This window comes from Papilio polytes, unplaced genomic scaffold, assembly GCF_000836215.1.
Source record: "Papilio polytes unplaced genomic scaffold, Ppol_1.0 DF823824.1, whole genome shotgun sequence".
Taxonomy (NCBI): Eukaryota; Metazoa; Arthropoda; class Insecta; order Lepidoptera; family Papilionidae; genus Papilio; species Papilio polytes.
Window position 1 is genome coordinate 52857 of NW_013525380.1, and position 23774 is coordinate 76630.

Below are 23774 nucleotides of genomic sequence, written 5' to 3' on the forward strand. Positions count from 1 at the left end.
AAAGTAGAACTTAGTAATTAAGCGATAAAATAAAACAAATATACTATCATAAATACGGTTCGATACATAATTATCTAATAAAATAAATTGCTTTATCGATAACCTATAACATCACTAGCGGAAACAATCGATATACTGTTTTCGTGAGAGCACCGCACTAAAATTAATTGACACAGTGCGACACGGTTATCTGGCCCGGAGAGGCTCTGTTATAGACATATAAGGATCTTATGACAGTTTTTTGACATTGACAGAATGGGTACTAGTTTTATATACTTACTAGCTTTTGCCCACACTTCATCCGCGTATAATTAAAAAAAAATAAAAGCGATTAGTCTATGTGTTCTTCTAGTCTATGTTCTACATCTATGCCTAATTTCATTGCATTTTATAATTAGTATGATTATAATAAGCAAAAAAATAATTTCGAAAGAAACTCGAAATAATCGAGTTTGGAAATTCTTCCTTATCACAAAAGCAAATTATAAGCTACTTTTTTTTCGAAATTATATCGACATTCCTCGTTGGTATAAATATGACAGTTCACAAAATTGCCAACTGCGAAAAACGCTGTTCGTGCATTGGTTGGTATTATCAGAACCATCAATACTAAAATTATAAAGAGGGAAGATTTGTATTTTTTTATATATTGAAATTCAAAAACTACTGGGCCTATTTTAAATGTTTAGAAAAGCTATGTTATCGCTGAGTAACATAGCCTATAGTTTTAAATTTCACGTGAACTAAGTTAAAGTTTAGATGGATGTTTGTTAGAGTTTGTAGCCTAAACGGCTGAACGAATTTCGATGAAATTTGGTATAGATGTAGAGGAAAGTCGGGAAGAATACATAGGCTATTCAATTTTGTTTTTTTATTCCGCGCTAACGGAGTCGCGGGCGAAATCTAGTTCTAAAATAAAACACATTATATGACAGTCACTCTACAACAAGGATCTTGTAAAAATTGATATTGACAGTGGCGCTAGTGAGCTGTCATTTGACGCAGCACACCGGGTCAAACAGGTAACTGTATCGCACTATACGTTTTATCAGAAACCGTTATCTATACGAGTGAAATATTATAATAATTAAAAAGTTATCAGGGATTATCTATAGATCTTAATAACAAATAGAGAAAGCGGAAAACATCAGTACAATTACCATAGCTATGTGTAAATCTTTACACCTTTTTTTTATAACATAAGGTGGCGAACAAGCAAGCGGCCACCTGAATCCACCAAAATGGCGATCCGCTGCCCATAGACATTCGCAATTGCAGATGCGTTGCCTATATACGACGGAGGAGACGCACATAAATAGGATATTTCCCCTTCCTATGCATCTCCTCCGCCGTCAAATCCACTTCCCCTTCCCATCCTCTCCTTATAAGAAAAGGGTGGTAAAGAGAAAGGGACTTAAATTAGGCCTCCGGCACCACACTTATCAGACGAAACACGGAATTGCTTCCATTTCAAGCCTGTCTTCTGTGTGATCGTGGTATTACACCGGGCGTGCCTGCAGTGCTAAGATATTAAAGCAGGCACTACCACTGTTAAACCTTACTTCTAAATGCGAAAGTTTAGATGGATGTTTGTTAGTTTGTTATCTAAACTGCTGCTGGAATCTCGATGTCATAGATGTGGACGATATTCTGGAACACATAGTTCCTAGTTCCACGCGAAAGGAGTCGTAGAATAAAACTCACCTTAACAGACAAGCCATTATGATGAAATAAAACTCTTGTTTACTAGCTTTCGACCGCGACTCCGTCCGCGTGGTATTGAAAAACATACGAACTATTTAAATGACAAAAAGCTACGTATCCCTCGGGAACCGGACATTTCTCGGGGATGAACCTCATCCCATGTGTACTCCAGACTTTGTTTTATATCTGTGCCAAATTTCAAAAGGATATGTTGAACCGTTGCAGAATGATCGAATAATCATTAAAAAACTAAATTAATTAATCCCACGGGAACCGTAACTATTCCCGGGATAAAAAGTACCCTATGTGTTCTTCCAGACTATGCTCTAAACCTGTGCCAAATTTCATGGAGATCCGTGCAGCCGTTTAGGCTACAAACGCTAACAAACATCCATCCATCTAAACTTTCGCATTTATAATATTAGTAAGATAAAATAACGTCACGCAAGCAGCATACTTATTTTAGACTAGCCTTCGCCCGCGACTCCGTCCGCGCGGAATTAAAAAATAACAAATGCCAGTAGTATGTGTTCTTCTAGATTATACCCTACATCCAATTTATGGATTGTATGGTCTCGATACTGCGAATTTTTATTATTTTTTTTATGCTTTCTTGTATTCTCTTTATTGGTAAATGTAATATGAGAATGCAGATTGCACGAAACCTTCATGTAGTTAAAGAACTAAATTCGCTTCCCACTTTCTTAGGAACACAAAACTGTTACCATCTATCTATACTTCTATACTATTATAATAAAGCGTAAACACACACTTCTTTGTTGCCTAAGATGTCAGCAATTACAGCATGTATTTGAATAATTCTTTTTTTTTATAAAAGCCCTACACTTACGTCACGCTTTAGGCTATATATTTTCACGCCATTAAACTTAGGGGGTAAATATTTTGGATAAAAACCCTAATGGTGGAAAGAGACCATAATTTGCTGCCAACATTAACGAAGCAAGATTGCCAAGTTTTGTCATGTCATGTCATTTTGACATTTGCAATTGACAATTTGACAGCTAGTACTAATATAATAAAACGTAAAAACACACGCTACATACTTATGTAAGATGTCAGCAATCACAGTATATTTTTGAATAATTTCTTTTTAAAAAAAACCCTTCACTTACGACACGCTTTAAGCTATATATTCACGCTATTAAACTTAGGGGCAAATGGATTGAAGGGACAAAAACTACAATAGCAGCAAAGAAGCAAGATTGCTTGTAATAATTGTTATCCAATGTCAAAGGCCTTTGTTATTTTTGTATTTGCAATTGGTAATTTCACAAATTTAAATAATAAAATAAAGTTTTTATAATGTCATGCGGACGAAGCCGCACGAGAACAGCTAGTCGTTAAAAATGTATTTCAACTAAAATTATAAACGAAAGTACAAGAAAAATTGCGTCTACTTTTGTGAGATTTTTTTTAAAAACCAAAATACCTGGTGCGGGATATCTGTGCTGGAATTATTAACCTATGCAACGCGTGGTCTGATCTTTGGAAACAAATTTAAATAATACAAAACACACGCTAAAATTAACCTTATCACAAGTGAATAAGCAGCAAATATGTGCATATTTTAATTTGTCGTTACGTATACCATCGACAACGCTATATACTTCTAGTTAAGCGATAATCAACCATAAAGCTAGAGAATAAGGTGTATTGTAACCGCATTTTGTAATTGGCACCAGCTCACCGGTCATTTCATTGCAAGTAAAACTTCAGTATCGGGCAAAAGCCCAACTCGGATGGATGTGTTATGTGATTCGTCACTTTATGCTCCCGCCAAAAAACTTTCGTACTAGTTTGACCAGTTTATAAATTAAATTGAGTGTTTTTTTATAATTAAAAAGTGAAAATAACTTCAGTTTATATAATGTGTAGTTGTTCGGTGAAATATTTCGTTTTGTGACTGTAATTCACGTATTCTGTGATTTGTATGTGTAAAGATATTTTGTACCAAAATAAATTCAAATTGGACTGTGGACAGGTAAAGTAGTGACTTATAAAATTTTAATTTAGTAATTTTTTTTTAATTAATTTATTACTAGATTTATTTATTTCTAAAGAAATCTATAGAAATAAAATTATTTATACATATTTTTTTTCATGAAAATTGATTTTTAAGATTTTATTTTTATTTTAAAGCAAAAAACATTTTCCCTGATATTAAACTATATTTTTTTATAATTCACTTTATATACAAAGTAGTTATAATTCAATGTAATTTAATTTTTTCTAACTTAATCAAATTATTTCATTTCGATTATTTTAAGTTACATCAGATTATAAAATAACGAAAATCAGAATTTACTAAACGATCACAGAATTATTTCGCATATTTGCCCTACTAAGTGTAGGGTAATGTTTTTTCGTAATCAATTTTATTGCCGAAGTCTGTATATGAACGGAACTGACAGATTTTTGATTTTTTTTTAATAATACGAGGTGGCAAAGGACCAAGCGGCCTGACACCGCCAAAATGGCGGAGCGACCGCTGCCCATGGACATCTGTATTTGCAGATGCGTTCCCTACTTTTAATCGACGGAGAAGGAGATGCACATAAATAGTATATTTTCCCTTCCTACCCGTCTCCACGGTCAGATCCACTTTCCCTTCCCATCCTTTCCTATTTAGATAAAGGTGGAGAGGTAAAGGGGCCAAAATTATGCCTACGACACCGTACTCATCTAACGAAACACGGAATTGCTCCCACTTCACGCCTGTCTTCTGTGTGGTCATTAGCCTGTCATAGGAATTGCCAGCCAATGACAGAACCACAGGCGGCTCTGGAACCGCAATTTGCCGTTTGCCAACCACTGCTCTTGGGAGAGCTGGGCTACGCATGCATCGGAGGGCATAATATTGTAAACAAAGGAAATGGATGTACTGCTATGTACATCAGTTCGATGCCCACCTCAACTGCAGGTGCCAGGTTTTCGGTGTCAATCGAATCAAGTCTAGTTCTGTCAAGTCTATAGACGCTATAATCTGCAGATGCACTGATATTGTACCAAACGCGAAACCGACTTTACAATCGACTTTGTTCGAAATGACACTGACTCCCGTTGTTTCTTTCTTGATGTCGGACAACCACTTACGACCTTCGAATACACAATTTGGTAACCGACTGACCTTGCACACGACTATTTCTCCCGCACACCTTTCCGCAGACCACGCGCCCTAAGGATTTCAATGTACCCACTAGTGCTGGAGAATGAAATGCCCGATTACCCTCTCTAACCCAGGCCTCGTTTACAATATATGTTACGACCACCATACGATCACTCTCGTAATTAACATACTTCATACTAGTATAAATGTGAAAGTTTAGAGGGATGGATGTTTGTGAGAGTTTGTAGCAACAGCTGAACGGATTTCGAAATTTGGCATAGAAGATAGTCTGGAGGAACACATAGGCTATTCACTTTTCTTTTTCTTTTAATTCACGCGGAATCGCGGGCGAAAGTTAGTATAAAATATTGTTTTAACCTATTTTCTGCTATTATCCTATTTTATGAATTACTGGCTTTCGCCCGCGACTCTCTACGCGTGAAATTAAAAAAATTGAGCTATGTGTTCTTCCAGATTATCCTCTACATCTATACCAAATTTCATCAAGATCTGTTCAGCAGTTTAGGCTACAAACTCTGACAAACATACATCTGTGTAAACATTTGCATTTGTAATATCGGTATGGCTAGAATAATTTTTCCCGTTGGGTTTTTTAAGCACAAATAATTAACAGGATAACTCGAGTTCTTGTCGAGTGTTGATGACAAAGTCAAGGTCCTTGTAATACTATAAAACGATATTAGTCCTACAAACTTGTGTGGCCCGGTGAACGCGCTTACGATCGATACTTATAAATCGTAAACACACACTACTTTGAGGTCTAGGATGTGACAATCACAGCATATTTTTAAATGATTCTTTAATAAAAAGCCCTACACTTACGACACGCTTTAGGCTATATTAAACTTATGGGGTAAATAATTTGGAAAAAAATGGTTATTATGGTAACGGTAATTTTGACATTTGCAATTGAGAATTTGACAAATGTAAACAATAAAATAAAGTTTTTATAATCTCATACGGATGAAGTCAGGATGGACAGTTAATAGTATTTTTTTTTGTATGTAAAACTAGCTTTCACCCGCGACTCCGTCCGCGTGAATCTAAAAAATACAAAAGTAAATAGCCTATGTGTTCTTACAGACTATCCTCAAAATCTGTTCCAAATTTAATCGAGAGAGATTCAGTAGTTTAAGCTACAAACTCAAACATCCATCCATGTAAATGTCAGTGGTAGAGCCCGCTTTAACATCTTCGAATGGGCCGGCTCGCCCCCAATAATACCACGACCACACAGACAACAGGCGTGAAGTAGAAGCAATACCACGTTTCGTCTGATGAGTGTTGCCTAATTTTATTCCTTTTCCCTTTCCACCCTTTTCTAAAGAGGAAAGGATGGGAAGGGAAAGTGAATTTGACGGTGGATGGAACGCATAGGGGAAATGTCCTCTCTATGTGCGTGTCCTCCTCCGTCAATTAGGCAAGGCATCTGTAATTGCGGATGTTTATGGGCAGCGGTTGCTTTCCATTTATGTTATAAAAAAAAACTATCGCATTTATAATATTAGTAAGATGTGTAAAACGTATAGTTATAGAATGACAACCAAGACAGGTATAGTACGGCGAGGATCTTGTGACACTTTTTTGATTGACCTAGATGCGGTAATGAGCTATTGTTAATTGTTATTTAGTTTTACTTATTCCCACCGGGTCAAATAAGTTCAGACTATCTTACTTCTTACTACCTGAATCATACTAGTTAATATTATAAATGCGAAAGTTTAGATAGATGGATGTTAGAGTTTGTAGCCTAATGCTCAATGGATTTCGATTTCGAATGTGGTATAAATGCAGAGGGTATTCTGGAAGAATACATAAGCTACTCATTTTAATTTTTGAATACCACGTGGATGGAGTCGCGGGCAAAATCTAGTAATATTATAAATGCGAAAATTAAGATGGATGCTTTTGATGATTGAAATTTAGTATAGTTGTAAAGCATAATCTGAAAGAACACGTAATTCACTTTTTTTTTAAATTCCACGGTGACAGAGTCGCTGGTAAATCTATACATAATGTGTTCAGAGAAATTCATTCTTAATTTAAATGTGAAAACAAATAAATCAATTGTTAGTCTATGATCTTACTAATTGCTAGTTAAATAATCTGTGGGAATGGTACTGGCCACTTATAAAAAAAACAAACGTCACCCATTACCGGGAATTATAGGTTATTTAAAGCGTCAATATTTTCTTTTTTATTGTAATTTAAAGCTTTGTTAACCGTTATTTTTGTTATTACTTTGTTCTTTATTACTAGTTGAATACGTTTTATTTTATTTTCTTCTAATTATAGCGTGTGATTTATTAAAACTGTTTATGCTAGTAAAATCTATTTCAAAAAAACTTCCTCGTTTACCTGCATGAATAAATACTTCAACGCACACTTTGAATTAAATTGTTTAGATAACAGATTGCTTAAATAATATTGTTGAAAAGTTGCCTATAGTGCTCAAAGAATTTAAATTTCCACATATAACCTATTGCAAAACAAATCGTAATTATAAAGCCAGCTATTTTTTTATAATATAAGGTGGCAAACGAGCAAGCGGCCACCTGAATCCATCGAAATGGAGAGCGACCGCTGTCCATAAACATCCGCAAATGCAGATGCGTTGCCTACCCTTCATTAACGGAGGAGGAGACGCACATAAAAGGGGACATTCCCCTTCCTATGCGTCTCCTCCACCGTCAAATCCACTTTTCCTTCCCATCCTTTAATCTCAAGAAAAGAATGGAAAGAGACTAAAATTAGGCCTCTGGCACCACACTGATCAGTCGAAACGCAGAATTGCCTCCACTTCACGCCTGTGTGTGTGGTCGTGGTATTTCACCGGGCGAGCCGGCCCATTCGTGCGAGAATGTTATAGCGGACTCTACCACTGTTAGGTATGTTTAGTTTATACTGTAGTGAACTGTTTAGTTAAAACGAAACGTGTATAGCAGGCTTAAGAAAAACTTGGCTTAATTTGGTGTTGCTACAAGTCTCGACCACACTATGTGAGCTACAAGTGATCATCATCCACTTGCCCTTATCCCTTATGGAGGGTCGGCACAGTATGTGCTGCTCTTCCATACATCTCTATCAGCCGTCATATCTGAATCCACTCCTTTCTTAAGCATATCTTCCTTCACACAATCCATCCATACTTTCTTCGGTCTTCCTCTTCCTTTGTAGCCATCCACATTCAATCTCAACACTTTCTATAAGAATAATAATAATAATAATAATAATACACATTTAATCAGTTCCAAAACATACTGCAACACAATACAACATAATACACTTGAACAAAAAAAAATACAAACGAGAACAACGAAAACCAATCATTAACAATCAAAACTAATGACAAGAAAATTGAAGAGGAAAAAAAAAACAAAATATATAAACAATTTGACAATGCGTTGCAATGCAGAACTGATAGGGCCTTTGCTCAGCTATATGTTTTATGGTTTATGTCCCCATCATTTCGTCGCATATGTCCACATGTGAGCGATAAGTAATATTTCATTGTAATGGTTTTATGGGCGGGAAATAAAAGTCCCCAACTCTACTTAATCGGTGTTAAAATGTATTAAAGTGTAATTTTATTTATGTCATTAATTGATTATTTATTTAATCATCAATTTAAATTAACAGTGGTAGTGCCCGCTTTAACATCTTAGCACTGCAGGGCCGGCACGCCCCCAGTAATACCACGACCACACAGAAGATAGGTGTGAAATGGAAGCAATTCCGTGTTTAGTCTGATGAGTGTGGTGCCGGAGGCCTAATTTAAGTCCCTTTCTCTTTACCACCCTTTTCTTATAAGGAGAGGTTGGGAAGAGGAAGTGCCTCCGTCGTATAAGGGTAGGCAACGCATCTGCAATTGCGGATGTCTATGGGCAGCGTTCGCTTCGCCATTTTAGCGGTTTCAGGTGGCCGCTTGCTCGTTTGCCACCTTATGTTATAAAAAAAAATAATTTCCTAATAAAATGTGAGTCCAATTTAGGTATAAAATTGCTTCCAATCTCATTTAAAGTGTAGTTAAACCTTTTTCCACACAGCGTATGCAATTAAACTCATAATATTAATTATCTGTATTGTTGCGTCACGCTGTCAGTGGCGCGAAATGTCAGATACCGGTCGGATATGTCAAGTGGTATTCACTTGACATTGAAATTAAAATAATTGGCGCCAATTTCGTTCGGTAACAGCTGTCAGTGATTTGTATAGATAAATAGAGAGTACATCGTTGGATATATTTATCTGTGCAATAAAATTGTATAAATAACCAGTATAAAGCAACCGAAATAAGTGGATAGCTCGCTAGCGCCCCCTTGTTAAAAATGCAGCAAGATTCTTATCGGTATGAATCCGTTCATGTATTCATCTCTAAGTATATTTTTTACTAATTGTTGCTCGAGACTTCGTCCCAGTGGTATTTAAAAAACATTGTAATGTTATTTAATGATAACGTAGCTTTTTAATGGTGGAAGAATTTTTAAAATCGACCCAGTAGTTTTCGAGTTATTTCAATACATACAAAAATCTTTATATAGTCCAAAATACAGCCCATATTACTCACAGATTAATTACCTTTCTAATGGTGAGAGTGTTTTTAAAAATCGTCTTAGTAGTTTTTGCGTGAATCAAATACATACAAAAATCCAAATATTTCCTCTTTATAATATTAGTATGGATATAGATAGTATCTCATAGAAATAACCGCGAAAACATGACCTGTCATCGGGTCAGTTAAGTATGCCGCACTATATTACCATGTAGTATTAATACTAAAAGTTCTTAATATAGTATTGATAATGAGATATACTAAAATGACTCTTAATTAAAAGACATAAGGGTTTGTTTTAGTGTAACACGTGTTAAATAAAATTTCAATGCTGTTTTAACCTTAACCGATTTTATATAGATTAGGAAATTCGAATAAGAATGAGTATACAATGAAATTTAGAAATAAGTAGATAATACGTGTACTTACCGACCTAGATAACGTTTATAGTCCAATCTTACTAATGTTATAAACTAGCTTTCGCCCGCGACTCCGTCCGCGTGGTGTTCAAAAGAACAAAAGTTAGTAGCTTATGTGTTCTTCCAGACTATCCTCAACGTCTATGCCAAATTTCATCGAGATCCGTTCAGCCGTTTAGGCTACAAACACTAACAAACATCCATCCATCCATCTATCCATCTAAACTTTCGCATTTATAATATTAGTAAGACTAGCTGTTGCTCGCGACTTCGCCCGCGTGCAATTATAAAAGTATAGCCTATGTTACTCACAGATAAATTATCTTTAGTTTTTGAGTATCAGTAGTTTTTGAGTTATATCAATACATACAAAAAGAAAACATTTTACAAAATTATTACAAACTCTAATTTTTTGTTTTAAAATCATACTTCATTTCATACTAATATTATAAATGCGAAAGTTTAGATGGATGGATGGATGTTTGTTAGCGTTTGTAACATAAACGGCTGAACAGATTTCAATGAAATTTGGCATAGACGTAGAGAAAAGTCTGGAAGAGGCTCATAGGCTTTTATAATTTTTGATTCCACACGGAGTCGCGGGCAAAAGGTAGTAAAATGTAAACATTTAAATATTACTAGCTTTCACCCGCGACTCCGTCCGCGTGGATTTAAAAAACCAAAAGTGAGTATAGCCTATATGTTCTCCCAAACTATCCTCTACACCTATGCCAAATTTCATCGAAATCCGTTCAACCGTTTAGGCTACAAACTCTATCAAACATCCATCCATCCATCTAAACGTGAGGAGCCTATGTGTTCCTCCAGGCTCTTCTCTACGTCTGTGCCGAATTTCATCGAGATCTGTTCAGCCGTTTAGCTGAAGAAAGCTGAAGAAGTAAGAAGTAAGAAGTAAGATTAGTAAGATTTAGTAACGTCTATTTGCAATAAAAAAATACAATATGTTTTTGAGGCTATCAACTGATAGCGTTATTAATGACTAGCTTCCGCCCGCGACTCCGTCCGCGTGGAATTAAAAAAAAACAAAAGTGAGTATAGCCGATATGTAGAGTATAGACTATCCTCTACATCTATACCAAATTTCATCGAATTCCGTTCTGCCGTTTAGGCTACAAACTCTAACATCCATCCATCCATCTAAACTTTCACATTTATAATATTAGTATGATGTTTAAAAATTTTTTCAAGTGTGTCTACTCTATATACATTTGTATCTCTTTGACTACATCTATAGGCGCCTTAAATCGAGGGCTCGATTCGTGTAACGATAACTTTACCTAAATGTTCGATCACGCGGTGTGACGTCACAGAATAACGGTGTGTACAGTCATATACAAAGGCATTGCGTGTACACTTCCGTACAAGTGATTATAGAAAAAAAAACAGACATATTGAAACGCAGTGTACACTTCGGTACAAATGTTTATAGAAAAAAATACGGTCATATTTAAACTCAATGTACACTTTGGTACAAATGTTTATAAAAAAAAATACGGTCATATTGAAACGCAATGTACACTTGGGTACAAACCTTAATAGAATAAAATAGTCATATTCAAACGCAATGTACACTTCGGTACAAATGTTTATAGAAAGAAATACGGTCATATTGAAACTCAATGTACACTTTGGTACAAATGTTTATAAAAAAAAAATACGGTCATATTGAAACGCAGTGTACACTTCGGTACAAAACTTAATAGAAAAAAACAGTCATAGTGAAAAGCAGTGTACACTTCGGTACAAATGTTTATAGAAAGAAATACGGTCATATTCAAACTCAATGTACACTTTGGTACAAATGTTTATAAAAAAAAATACGGTCATATTGAAACGCAGTGTATACTTCGGAACAAATGTTTATATAAAAAATATCGAGAACTAGCTAATCGAGAATTAGTAATAATGTAAGTCACGGTAAAGGTATTATATCGTCTAACTTAACTGACCCCGTAAGTGAAACTAAGTAATAATAACTCATTAGCGCCCTTGTCAGCACTTGTATGGAATTTTCTATGACTTACTTTCTATCATCACCGGGCCAGATAAATATTACCGACTATAGAGATTAATTAAAAAAAAATCTTCATGGTACAAATCATTACTATATCATACACTAGCTGTGCGCAATTTCGTCCACGTGAAATTAAAAAAAAAGTATATGCTATGCTACTCACAGATAAAATACATGTCTAGTGGTGAAAGAATTTTTAAAATAACCCAAATAATAATAATAAATAAATAAAAATAATTTTTTAATATTTTCATAATAATGTAATGAATATTTTTAACATTTTTTTTTCATCATCATCATCACCAGCTCACTATATGTCCCCACCGAGGGGCTCGGAGCCTACCCTAATCAGGGGTGACTAGGCCGTAGTCAACCACGCTGCACTGCGGGTTGGTTGACTTCACACATATCTTTGAATTTCTTCGCCGATATGTGCAGGCATCACGATGTTTTCCTTCACCGTAAGAACGTCGGGTAAATTATGTACGTATGAAAATTCGAAAAATCGAAAATCACATTGGTACGGCGGGATTGGAACCCAAGACCTGTAGATTACAAGTCAAGTGTTTAAACCACTGAGTCACCGACGCTCTCTTTTTTTTTTAATTTTGAAATTTTTAACCAGGTGCGCCCACCGTACGGGAATAGGATAAGGCAGGGGAGATGATGATGATGATTTAAGATTTTTTTTAAATGAGCCTAGTAGTTTTTACGTAAAACAAATATACAAAAATAGAAATCTTTCCTCTTTATAATATTAGTACTGTAGCTATTGCTCGCGACTTCATCCGCGTGAATAAAAATATAGCCTACGAGCTGTTGCCCGCGACTTCGTACGCGTGCTATTAGAAATACGAACTATATAAATTACAAAAAGCTACGTATCCCTCGGGAACCGGACATTTCTCGGGGATGAAGCTTATCCCATGTGTACTCCAGACTTTGTTTTATATCTGTGCCAAATTTCAATAAGATATGTTAAACCTTTGCAGAATGATCGAGTAAATAAAAAAAAAAACTAAATTAATGAATCCCACGGGAACCGTAACTATTTACGGAATAAAAAGTAGTCTATGTGTTCTTCCAGTCTATGTTCTAAACCTGTGCCAAATTTCATAGAGATCCGTTCAGCCGTTTAGGCTACAAACGCTAACAAACATCCATCCATCCATCTAAACTTTCGCATTTATAATATTAGTAAGATGTTACTGATAACGTAGCTTTTTAATGGTGCAAGAAATTTTGAAATCGGCCCAGTATATTTTAATTTTTCAATACATATAATACAAATCTTTCCTCTTTATAATATTAGTATAGACTATACATTCCGGACACAATACCCTACTAGTAGGGCAAAACATCCCGTTTTATTTCTATATTATTGCAAAAAGTACCAGGAATACATGAGTCAGTAGGACAATAAACAAAGCTCTAATAAACCGGCAAATCGCGTGCAACTAGATGTGGCATTTCTACGAACAGAACCCTTTTGGAAGCTGATGTAATCGATTGCGTACAAGAAACTCTAAGAATTAATTGTACGACAGACTAGCTTTCGTCCGTAACTCCGTACACGAATAAAAAAAATTAAATAATCTATGTGTTCATCCAGAATATTTTAAATCTATACTTAATGTAATAAAGCGTAAACACACTACTTTGTGGCGTAGGATGTCAGCAATCGCAGTATATTTTTGAATTATTCCTTCTTTAATAAAAAGCACAACACTTACACGCTTTAGTCTATGTATTTTCACGCTATTAAACTTAAGGCGTAAATGAATTAGAAAAAAAACTTCATGTGGGAAAGGGACCATAAACTAAAAGCTGCCAACATTAAGAAAGCAAGGTTATTATGGTAACGGTAATTTTGAATTGCAATTGAGAATTTGACAAATGTAAACAATAAAATAAAGTTTTTATAATTTTATGCGGATGAAGACGCATGAGAACAGCTAGATAATTATTAAAACATTAGAAATTAAAAAAAGTAACGGTGATTGAATTTCGAAATCGGTTTCGTTTCTTTTTTTTAAGATTTTTAATTCTCACATCCATTATTATTTTGTAATGATGTATGTACCCTATGACAGAGCGTCGGTGGCTAAGTGGTTTAAGCACTTGACTTGTAATCTACAGGTCTTAGGTTCGAATCCCGCTGTACCAATGTGATTGTCGATTTTTCGAATTTCCATATGTACATAATTCACCCGACTTTCTTACGGTGAAGGAAAACATCGTGATGCCTGCACATATCAGCGAAGAAATTCAAAGATATGTGTAAAGTCAACCAACCCGCAGTGGGCCAGCGTGGTTGACTATGGCTTAGTCACCCCTTGCTTAGGGCAGGCTACGAGCCCCTCGGTGGGGACGTATAGTGAGTTGGTGATGATGACACTCTGGGGAAGATGACGAATCGTTTGATACCTCATTTGTCAAAATCGGTTCAGGAGTTTAGGCTTCAGGCTATTAAAATGGAATTTACATACAAAATTATACACGCGCAAAAAACAGTAAAGATTCAAAATTGTTCTAAATTTGTTAATAAAGTAATTAAGATATTTTTCTAATCTAAAATGGGTCCTAAAAATCACCTTGATGTATCCATCAAACGATTTACATAGATAACAAACTCACGCTTTGTTGAATCAGGGCAGTTATCTGCATTGTAAGCAAATATATAACCAAAACTTAAGAAAATAAGTGCTAAAATTGCTTGCAATGTAATTAATCATAGTTTTTATATATTTTAATTTCTTTAGTAAGTATCACGATTTAATTTCATGCTTTTATTTCATTGTTTTTAATACTAGTAATGTATCCCGGTTTTGTATGTCAATTTTTATTTTTTTACGTCTTGTACAATATGAATATTGTAAATGTATATAGTCATCTCTTTTTTCTTCATATAACAAACAGAGACAGCTATATGTTTCTCTACTTCGTTTAAAATGATTAATGTTTCAAGATGTAGATCAATAGTAATTAACATAAACTTTTTTTCAACAGATTAAAAATGGAGTTAAAATCACCCAAAGCGAAGAAAAAGACGTCTAAAATATCGTGGAAGAAAATGTTCCGGTCACCGATTCTCTTACTCCTTCTTCTCGGTACATCAAACTGTGACAATGACGTAGTGACAAGTGACATTGACGGAGCTGTCAGATTTGACAGCTCGAATAGTACGAACGGTTTGAGGCTAAGGCACATGCACTTACAGCCAGCAAATATAACTTATAATAAACAAATTCTTAGTGATATTAAATATTTAAGAAGACATATGAACCGAGAAGTTATTAATTTTATTATGACAGACTATTTAGTGGACGGTGAAGTGGAAGTACGGGTGCATTACAACGGGATAACTGCAAAGGAGACTTCAGTTGGGATTAATGGGTGAGTAATTTTTTTTAGCGCCATCTGTTATTTGAAATCCGAAATTTACACAGCTTGAAATTTTTCCATCGCTATTTTTGTACACAATGTCTAAAGATAGTTAGGGAAATGCATAATTAAGATTACAATCAACATTTTGATTTGTAAAATCAAATTAAAAATGAAATATGTCGTTAATAGTTTAAAATACGGTGACTAAATTCGCTGTATTTATCACAGGGGGTGTAACTCAGCGGTAGAGTGTCTGCTTCGCATGCTGAAAGTCCTGGGTTCAAATCCCAGCACCTCCAGATCAATTTTTTTTTAATCAGTATTTTTTTCATCTATTATATTTACTCCTAAAGTTGTTATTGTTAATATCTTTTTTTTTATTTAAATTAAAAAAAAAAATATTTCTTCAGTATGAAATAATACTTTACCAACAAATAGATTTTTATTCATAATTTTTAGTTTTATACCGCTTTAGGTTATTTTATTTAACATAGTTAGGGTTGTCACCACACCTGTAATCCACAAGGGTAGGCAGAGACATTCGATCTTGAAATTTTTTCTTGTTTCTCCTACAATTATAACTACAGATATGCACAGTACCAGTGTTTTATGGGGCGCGGTTGGTTCGCCCAGGGCGATTAACAAATAGGGGCGTCTACATATCGAATTATAGTCTCACAAGCCTGGTTACCCTAATGCATAGCAAAATGAGGGACGATGTAGACCCGCCCAGGGCGTTAAAAATAGTATTTGCGATAAGGTTATAAGCCGTGTTTTGTGGCTGATCTTCGCTATTTTAGCGCTGACTGTAGAGGTTAGTAGTGGTGAAGCTTCGAACTTATAACAGAAAGTTAATAGTCATTAAAAGGCGTGTTTTATTGTAAACTGGTTGTTGCTCGCGACTTCATTCGAAATCTATACTATTATAATAAAGCGTAAACACAAACTTCTTTGTTGCCTAAAATGTTAGCAATTACAGCATATTTTTGAATAATTCTTTTTTTAATAAAAAGTCCTACACTTACATCACGCTTTAGGCTACATATTTTCACGCCATTGTGGGAAAGAGACCATAAATTACTGCCAACATCAAGGAAGCAAGTTTGCCATGGTTTGTCATCGTCCTGTCATTTTGACATTCGCAATTGATAATTTGACACAATGAAATAAAAATTTCACAATTTTATACGGATGAAGTCGCACGGGTACAGCTAGTTAAAAATACATAGCTTATGTTACTCACTGATATCGTAGCCTTTATGGTAAAGGATTTTTGAAATCCGCCCAGTTTTTGAATTATTTCAATACAAACAAAAATACAAATCATTCCTCTTTATAATGAGTTTAGAGTATATATGTTACAAATGCCGTTACCAAGTAACCTATCCATATACCATCATTGTTTTTACACAGTTTAGTAGAAAAAAATCAATTAAAACACCCACTTGTACCACTTATTTCTGTTATATCACGTACGAGTGGCTCACTTTTCTAAATTAAATCTATTTATTTCCGAACGAACCCGTTTTCTGTCAATTAGCGTAGAGGGACGCCATCGTGTAAACAAAGAGTCAAGTCCCTAAGGTAAATTGATCTTTGATCACTCAAACTGTTCTATTGAATGAAATTAGTGTATCTATCTTCACTATATACTTCTATATAGAAGTATATCTATAATCTATACTATTATAATAAAGCGTAAACACATTACTTTGTGACGTAAGATGTCAGAAATCACAGCATGTTTTTTAATAAATCTTTCTTTAATAAAATGCCCTACACTTACGACACGCTTTAGGCTATATATTTTCACGCCATTAAACTTAGGTGGTAAATACTTTAGATAAAAACCCTAATGTGGGAAAGAGACCATAAGTTGCTGCCAACATCAAGAAAGATTGCTAAGGTTTGTCATGTCACGCCATGTCTTTTTGACATTTGCTATTGATTTGACAAATGCAAACAATAAAATAAAGTTTTTATAATTTCACGCGGATGAATCCGCATGCGAACAGCATAATGTAATAAAGCGTAAACACATAACTTTGTGACGTAAGATGTCAGAAATCCCAGCATATTTTTGAATAATTCTTCTTTAAATAAAAACCCCTACACTTACGACACGCTTTAGACTATATATTTTCACACTATTAAACTTAGGGGGTAAATATTGGAAAAAACCTTAATGTGGGAAAGGGACTAAACTACAAGCTGCATTAAGAAAGCAAGGTTATTATGGTAATGGTATTTTTGACATTTGCAATTGAGAATTTGACAAATGTAAACAATACAATAAAGGTAATAATTTCATGCGGATGAAGCCGCATGGGAACAGCTGTAGTGGTAGTGCCCCCTTTAACAACAGTGATAGTGCCCGCTTTAACATCTTCGCACGAATGGGCCTGTACGCCCGGTGTAATACCACGACCACACAGAAAACGGGCGTGAAATGGAAGCTGTTCCGTGTTTCGTCTGGTGAGTGTGGTGCCGCAGGCCTGATTTAGGGAAGATGATGTATTTACGTTGCTGATAACGAAAATCGCATTTTTTTTTGTTTGTCTGTCCGCAAGCCGCGTTTGTTCCAGGTAATCTAAGCAACGGCTGGGCCGATTCCGACTGGACTTTTACTGGAGAGTAGCTGACATGGACAGGCACATTATAGACTATTTTTTTTAATTCCACGCTTTCAAAATGACGTAACGGGTGGTCCAAAGCGCTAACGAATTTGCGGGTGACAGCTCGTTTATAAATAAGAATTTTGAACCAAGTAAAATCAAAGATGGCTGACTGAATGTCAACGCGCATTTTGTACCGATTCGCTTCTTGAACATAGACAATCAATTCGCAATTTAAAATTAACTACCCAAAAAACATAACACGATCTTGGCAGTGCGGCGGCAAATGTTTGCTTTAGTCTGTGCTTTGAAAATATTAATTTGAATTGAACCTTAACAGTATACAAATAAGTGCTAATCTAAATGCAAATGTTATCGATTGTCACCGATTGTTTTTTTAATTCGAAACTAATACGTGTTTATTAGATTTATGGTTATCGACGAAAATAGATCAAAGTCGAATTGTGTTCGCGCCAAAATGTGACTTGTAAGGAGTATTTTGACAGCTGAGACTTTTTTATTTTGCCATTTAACTTTAAAACGGCTGTAAACATTATGCCAGTGTTGCCAGATTTATTATACCGAAATAAAGACGCGTTCTCTGTTCAAATTGCTTTTGATCTAGTCCATAACAGTTATGCGTTTACGCATAGTTTATGACTCAGCCGCTTTCTTACACGTAATTATAAAGAAAGTATTAACTCTGCTTTCGTGTACCGGAAATAATTAGATGTAGAACTGTTCCTATACGTCTATACGAAGAATTAAATTCACTAGCTGGCACATTATTTTTCAGTTATAACTAGCTTTCGCCTGCGACTCAGTCCGCGTTGAATTAAAAAAAAAGTGAGTAGCCTATGTGTTCTTCCAGACTACCCTCTACATCTATGCCAAATTTCATCGAGATCCGTTCATCCGTTTAGGCTACAAACGCTAACAAACATCCATCCACCTAAACTTTCGCATTTATAATATTAGTAAGAAGTAAGACTTTATGACACGTCTTGTTTCATACGATCTTGTTGGCATTTTACTGGCATCTGTAAACGCATGCGCCAGTAGTTGGCATTTTTTTTAATATTATAAGATAGCAAACGAGCAAGCGGCCACCTGAATCCGCCAAACTGGCTAGCGACCGCTGCACAGACATCCGCATTATTGACGGAGGAGACGCAAATAAAGAGGAAATTTCCCTTTCCTATCCGTCTCCTACACTTTCATTTCCACCTTCCCTTCCCAATTTTTTCTTATAAAAAAAATGGGAAGGAAAAGGGATTAAAACTGAGTCTCCGGTTCCACACTCATCAGACGAAACGCGGAATTACTCCCACTTACGCCTGTCTGTGTGGTCATAGTACACTGGGCGAGCCGACCAATTCGTGCGACGATGTAAAAGCGGGCTCTTCCACTGTTAAAAGCATGCTAACTGTTACGTTTTACTGCTGTATGTATTACTTTAATCTTCCACGTTACTTGCATAGGGTAGTTCACCCTAGTGAGACACTCGTAACAAAGAATTTTGTCTCCCCCTGTATCTGTCTGCCCTTCAAACTTGTGACTTTGAATCTATGTATGTGCAAACAGATTGTGCATTTTAGATATGTTACCGAATAATCGTGAACTCGGACTGTTTGTAAAACGACTATATACTAGTAAAGTAGCCGGGTATCATTAGATGTTTCTCGTATAGACCTACAAGGATCGTATAGATGGTAGCAATTTTGTGAACTAACCATATCTTGAAAGCGTTATTTTGAGCAATAAGGGAGCGACTGCATGGAATAACGACATTTACATAATTTCGAAATTAGAATTCGAAAAAAAAATTAGCGTATAGTTTGATGTTGTTGTCAACATGGGTGAATTTTAAAAGAAGTTGCGTATTTTTTACTTTTTTTTTTCTTGGCTATTTTTTACTTGCTGTTATAATATGCTTGGCTTCTGGCCAGTATTGAATTCCGAAGTTAAAAAAAAAAAACCAGCCATATTCAAATTCGCGACTTGTCAAATTCAACAATGCTTTGAAGTTTAGCGAAATTACGCGTTGAAAATATTAATGAGTACATTTACAATATATTCAATACCACTACTACATTTAGAAGTGATTTTAAAATGGGCTACTAGTAGTGTAGAATAGTAATTACTAAATTGAGTTCTACATATATCGTTGCAAACATTATTCTTTTTCTATACTATTATAACAAAACGTAAACACACACTTCTTTGTTGCCTAAGACGTCAGCAATTACAGCATATTTTTGAATAATTCTATAATTAATAAAGAGCCCTACACTTACGTCACGCTTTAGGCTATATATTTTTACGCCATTAAACTTAGGGAGTAAATATTTTGGATAAAATCCTAATGTGGGAAAGAGACCATAAGTTGCTGCGAACATCAAGGACGCAAGATTGTCAAGGTTGGTTATGTCATGTCATTTTGACATTTGCTATTGATAATTTGACAAATGTAAAGAATGAAATAAAATTTTCATAATTTTATGCGGATGAAGTCGCACGGGAACAGCTAGTATTATAAATAGCATTTCCATTCGTTAAATTACATTTTCTATGTGTGAATTTGAAACAAATAAAATGTCTGCATAATCTATGATCTATAAATACTCTTCCGTGAAAACGCGCGTGCAACACATTCGACCGTTCAAAGTGCAACGTTTATATTTTCTTGTTTATATTTATTTAATTTGATTAATGATGTACGGAATTGTTCAAAACATGTCCGTCAGTTCTATGCGAATGGTATACTTTGTATGTTATTTTCTAAGTAATTTGGTTAATAAATTATATTTTGTTTAACTATAAATTTAGTTCTGATAAATATTTGTCGGAAACTTGGTAATTAATCTTATAGGTTTAATTTTCACAGTAAATGAGTAATGAAAGTTACACCTATCTATACATAAAAAGAGAAAAGATTTGTATTTTTGTATGTGTTCGATTCAAGTAAAAAATTCCGGGCCGATTTCTAAAATTCTTTCATCATTAGAAAGGTAATTTATCTGTAAATAACATGGAATATATTTTTTAATTGTAAGCAGGCGAAGTCGCGTACAACAGCTAGTCTTTTATATGCAAGTATGATATAATTAGATGAACTTGGAAAACGTTTTATAAATTTATTGATTGCATTTGTTAAAATCTCAATTGCAAATGTCAAAATACCAATTACCTTACTATGGCAATCTTGCTTCCTTGATGTTGGCAGCAACTTATGGTCTCTTTCCCACATTAGAGATTATACCAAAAATATTTACCCCCTAAGTTTAACGGCGTGAAAATATATAGCCTAAAGCATGAAGTAAGTGTAGGGCTTTTCATTAAAAAAAGAATCATTTAAAAATATGCTGTAATTGCTGACATCTTAGGCAACAAAGAAGTGTGTGTTTACGCTTTATTATAATAGTATAGATAAATAGATTAATATTTTTTCAACTGGCGTGTTTTTGTATGTGTAAACAACTAGTCCCTTTATTTTTAAATTATAAAAGATATTGCACCATTTTACACATTCTTTTAGCGAATGTATTATAATTGCAATATGACCTTGCGGCAAGAATTCGTCCCGAATAATTTTAGAACAGCAACAGCTGAGATTTTTATTGAATCTATACATATAATAAAATTGGACTGTCTGTTTGTAATAACAAAAGAAAAATTCCAGATTTCGGGATGAAAAAAAAAATTGTCTGTCTGTCCGCAAGCCGCGTTTGTTCCGACTAATCTTCGATAGCTGGGCCGATTTTGACAGGACTTTCACTGGAGGGTAGCTGACATAGACGGGCATATTACAGGGTACTTTTTCTAATTCCGCGCTGTCAAAATGGCGACCAGACCGCTATCTCTGGAACGGGTGGACCGATTTGGACGGGACTTTGATTGAAAGATGGCTGGTAGATAGATGCACGCGGGAAAGATGTTTTTTCTTTTATATCCGCGCTAACGAAGTTTGCGGGCGACAGCTCGTAGAATTTAAATCTATATATGATTTAGTTCGCTGGAATCTTCTTCGAATATCTTACGTTTGTAAAGTTTCTGCTTTACATCGCGTTGCGCTTTTTGGGTCGCAGTCAAAAGGTTGAGCAAACTTGCATCGCGACATTAAACGATATGCAAAGCGCTTGAATACCTGAAGGGTAGACGTCTAGATAATATGGATATTCCAATTAATATCTTTTAATAAAAAAATATTGCCGTAATTCCTGGTTAACACTTGGTCAGTACAGTTGGACAGTAACCGTCAATAACTATTCTATCAATCAACTGGTATGATGTGAAAAATGGTGTCAGTGAGTCCATACAATCCATGCCTTATTTGCGGTAATGTGTAACTTGACTGGCTAATTGTGACTTGTACAGGAACATATTACATTAAGTTTTTTTTTATAAGAGAAGGTAGAAAATGGACGGTGAGAAAACATAGAGGTCGATGCTCACGGACATCCGAAATAACATTCTTTTTAATTGTGTTATGAGTGTTCATAGCTCGTTAACCAATGGTTATTAAATATTTTTTTTGTATAAATTTTTCAGTAATTTATGATTATGGATAATACATATATCTGTGGAATACAAACAATTCGAGTAAATAAATAAAATAAAAATTTTAATGTCTTAAAAAGTATGTCCATATGTTTCTTTACGTAACAATAGACTCGCACAAGCCGGTCAGAGATTTGCACAGAGGAATGAAAAAACAGAGACTTCCTAATAAACATATTAAATAAAATATTAATTTTATTTCTACTGATTTTAATAACGTGAAAATACTATTTTCATATATTTCACCAAAAAAATCTGACTCAAACACGCAACATTATGACGAAAACCGCTGAATTTCGTATATCTTTTGATAAATTAGTATTGTGCAGTGTCTTGCGTAAAAGTAACTTCGAAATCTTGTCTTTTATGTCAATATTTGACGTTTTATTTCAAAAATCGAATAAAGAACATAAATCAAAAGATGTTCTACAAAACCGTCAGAAGTACTGCGAAAATAATCGAAAGAAGAACATAATATTGTAAATAAACAGTAGACTGTTCCTTCACCTGTCGTGTTCCTAATCTGCCGCCATTGTTTTTGTCCGGCGGCGCGTCTCACTGGCGGGAACAAAACGCGCGAAACGACAGCTCAGCGAGTTTTAAAACGCCCGCGTAATAAATTATCAGGGAAAGTGACAGACGGAGCGAGGAGGGGTTTATGCGGGAATTTTCGATACTTTAAAAAAAGGCAAAGGTTGGGAACATTCTGCCAATTTTATACATACTACATCTTACTAATATTATAAATGCGGAAGTTTAGATGGATGTTTGTTAGAGTTTGTAGCCTAAACGGCTGAACGGATCTCGATGAAATTTGGTCTAGATGTAGAGGATAGTCTGGAAGAACACATAGGTTAATCACTTTTGTTTTTTTAAACATACTATATCTATACTAATATAATAAAGCACACTACTTACATGGCGTAGGATGTCAGAAATCACAGCATATTTTTGAATAATTCTTTCTGAAATAAAAGCCCGATACTTACGACACATTTTAGGTTATATATTTTTGCGCTATTAAAATGAGGGAATAAATAAATTAAAAAATGCCATCATGTGGGAAAGGGACCATGAACTACAAGCAAGGTTATTATGGTAACGGTAATTTAGACATTTAGAATTTGACTAATGTAAACAAAAATATAAAGTTTTTACAATTTCGCGCGGATGAAGCCACGGAAATAGCTAGTCTATACTATTATAATAAAGCGTAAACACACACTTCGTTGTTGCCTAAGATGTCAGCAATCATAGCATATTTTTAAATCATTCTTTTTTTTTATAAAAAGCCCTACACTTGCGTCACGCTTTAGGCAATATATTTTCACGCCATTAAACTTAGGGGATAAAT

At 34.9% G+C, this 23774-nt stretch overlaps 1 protein-coding gene and 1 non-coding gene across 5 annotated transcripts in view; both read left to right on the top strand.

The window, feature by feature from the left end:
• Window positions 1–3459: 3459 nt before the first annotated feature.
• The window catches only part of LOC106103306, a 52129-nt gene continuing 31814 nt past the window's right edge, over window positions 3460–23774 (top strand). For 3 of the 4 annotated variants that reach the window (XM_013283038.1, XM_013283042.1, XM_013283041.1), the window contains exons 1-2: window positions 3460–3706; window positions 14868–15254. In XM_013283038.1, coding sequence (XP_013138492.1) covers window positions 14875–15254 — 380 coding nt within the window. In that variant the 5' untranslated portion in view covers window positions 3460–3706; window positions 14868–14874. Of the gene's footprint in view, window positions 3738–14867; window positions 15255–23774 lie in introns of all 4 variants that reach the window. The other variant, XM_013283040.1, reaches the window with a different exon arrangement.
• Window positions 15473–15544, top strand: Trnaa-cgc. Its single transcript has one exon. It is a non-coding gene; the product is annotated as a tRNA-Ala (tRNA).